Source organism: Octopus bimaculoides, chromosome 14 (assembly GCF_001194135.2).
Source record: "Octopus bimaculoides isolate UCB-OBI-ISO-001 chromosome 14, ASM119413v2, whole genome shotgun sequence".
Taxonomy (NCBI): Eukaryota; Metazoa; Mollusca; class Cephalopoda; order Octopoda; family Octopodidae; genus Octopus; species Octopus bimaculoides.
This window is the reverse complement of record NC_068994.1, coordinates 14090853-14093791: the sequence shown is the minus strand read 5'-3', so window position 1 is coordinate 14093791 and position 2939 is coordinate 14090853. Positions and strand designations below refer to the sequence as shown.

General features: G+C 38.3%; 1 protein-coding gene across 1 annotated transcript in view; it reads right to left on the bottom strand.

Moving 5' to 3' along the window:
• The window catches only part of LOC106880815 (soma ferritin-like), an 18972-nt gene that overhangs the window by 12386 nt on the left and 3647 nt on the right, over positions 1–2939 (bottom strand). The window contains exon 2 of the mRNA XM_052972685.1: positions 517–593. Coding sequence (XP_052828645.1) covers positions 517–593 — 77 coding nt within the window. The remainder of the gene's footprint in view (positions 1–516; positions 594–2939) is intronic.

Genomic DNA, 2939 nt, shown 5'->3' with positions numbered 1-2939 from the left:
TATATATATATATATATATAAGCAACACGGATTTTAAAGATGACTGCAGTACGCACGTTTCATTTATTTAAGTAATGCGAGCATTACATTAAATGCAATATGTAGAGCAATCTTCAGCTGCACAAAAATGTAGAAAATTACAGTAGAATAGACATATTATAATTGTGGCAACATTTAAAATCCAAGTAGGAAGAAGAATACATAAAAAATCCATATATATATATATATATATATATATGATTTAACTGGCCGAAACTTCGAAATCACTGTCAACAACATTCTTGTATAAGAATAATAAATTTGTAATGTACAAAAGTATAGAGTGACCCATCAGATTAATGTAAAATTATTTTTATTATAATTGAACATAAAAACAAAATTAAAAGCTATACATGTATGTATGTATGTATGTATGTATGTATGTATGTATGTATGTATGCATGTATGTACAAGCATATTTCATAGGAAATAGAAATTTGGCGAATCATTTTCAACATGCAAAAAGGTGATACTTACATATGCCTGGTAAAACAAACTAGCTTGATTCTCCAATGTTATTTGATCATTAAGATTATCACGGTCTGTGTGGGTTACTATAACAACAAATACATTCTTTTATTTTACGAAATGGCAAAAAGCATTGAAAACGTGATTTTAATTTAACAAGAGGACACGAAAGACTTAAAATAAAGGGTCAAACGAAACGGGAGTTTACACGTGGCCGCCCGATCTTTCAGAAACAGCCACTAAATTTCAATCAGATAAAATTAATATACTATTTCAATCAAAGATTGTATTAAGATAATCTACCTTTCGATAGCCAGTTATGGATGCTGACTCAGCGCTGTGCATCAAACCATCACTTGCGATCGTGTGTGGCACGAACATGCTTTTTCTAATTGTTTCTGTATTCCCAAGTAGACGCAAATATCTTCTAGGCCACCCTCACTCGCGACTCATAGAACAGCCAAGATAGAACAGCCAGTCCATCAGAGAGATATTCATTTACACATGAGTTGCCTGTAACAACGTAAAATTAAGTATTTTCTCTTCGCCTGCTCCTGGAACCGAAACCACGATCTTGCGATCGTGAATACAATACCTTGATCACTAGGCCACTTACCTTCATTGGAGTAAGCAGCTATTTATTTACGTGTTAATTCAATGAGCTCCACGAGTCCCCGGCAGGGGATGGTGGCGAACCCTGCTGTACTCTTCCACCACAACTTTCTCTCACTCTTACTTCCTGTTTCTGTTGTGCCTGTAATTCAAAGGGTCAGCCTTGTCACACTGTGTCACGCTGAATATCCCCGAGACCTACGTTAAGGGTACACGTGTCTGTGGAGTGCTCAACCACTTGCACGTTAATTTCACGAGCAGGCTGTTCCGTTGATCGGATCGACTGGAACCCACGACATCGTAAGCGACGGAGTGCCAACAATTAAATGAGCATGTGATTCAGTTGATCTAACAAATGAATACTTAATCGTCGAAGGTGACGGAGGTCCATTCAGTTTTTACTTTTGCCACAGGCCTTGGCGTGGCTGTTTGGTTTGAGGTCTAGGGTTCAGTTCCACTGCACGTTACCTTGGGCAATTGTTTACTAGTAAATAATGTCCGATTTCAGAAACAATTTTATTCTGGAAAAATTAACAATAGAAATGTTTTGATTAGTCAAAGTATGAGCTGTGAACATCTAGGCATCTCTGCCATCGATTAACGAGATTATTTATGCCTCGTTGATAAAAACTTATTGGCTTTGATGCTAAGAAATCTTTGAAAGCTGATTTTGCCTCAGGAAGTCAGTGGGTGAATTATCAGGAGAATATGGATGATGTGATAAAGCCTCGTATCCCAAGTCTATGAGTTTCTGCAGCGCCATTCTTTGTATTATCGTGGAGAAGAATTCGGCCACACCGATTCACCAATGCAGGTCTCATTTTTTGCAAGTTAGCATGCATTTCAGCGAGTTGTTTGCAGTAAACCTCTGTCGTAATGCTCTGATTGGTTTCCAGAAAGCTGTAATGGACAACACCAATTGCAGACCACCAGACGGTCACCATAATCTTTTGCTGATGCAACTAACTTTGGCTTCGGGAAATGTTTGAGGGACTCATCATGATCATTTACTGTTATCATAAAAGATTCACTTCTTGTCACAAGTTCCTGAGAAACACCAATGATCCATTTCTTGACTGAATAGTCAGTCAAGAAATGGATCATTGGTGTTTCTCAGAAAGGACATCGAGCACACTTCAAACCGCCGAATACTTATGATTTTCATGGAGCTCATGCAGTACCCATTTATCGAGCTTTTTTCACCTTAACAATCTTCTGCAGATTGTGTGAGACCGTTGCAATACCGACATCAAGTGCCTGAGACATTTCTCTGACACTTTGACGTGGGTTTTCTTCAACAATTGCTTTCAATTGTTCGTTGTCATGACTGCATGACCGTCCTCTACCTTCTTCATCTTCAAGGCTCTCATCTCCACTACGGAATTTCTGAAACCACTTTGGTTCTGTGCGATCACTTGTGGAGCCCTCTCCCCATGCTCTGTTGATACTGTTGATAATGATAATAATAATAATAATAAGTATTTGGGTAGATTTGCTCGACTAAACCTTTCGAGGCAGTTCTCCAGCATGGCCGCAGTCCAATAACTGAACCAAGTAAAAGGGATAAAAGAGATTCCATACAAATAAATAAATAAATAAATAAATAAATAAATAAGTGGCACCTTGGGCAAGTGTCTTCTACTATAGCCTCGGGCCGACCAAAACCTTGTGAATAGATTTGGTAGATGGAAACTGAAAGAAGCCCGTCGTATAAATATATGTATATATATATATATACTCTCTTTACTCTCTTTTTACTTGTTTCAGTCATTTGACTGCGGCCATGCCGGAGCACCGCGTTTAGTCGAGCAAATCGCCCC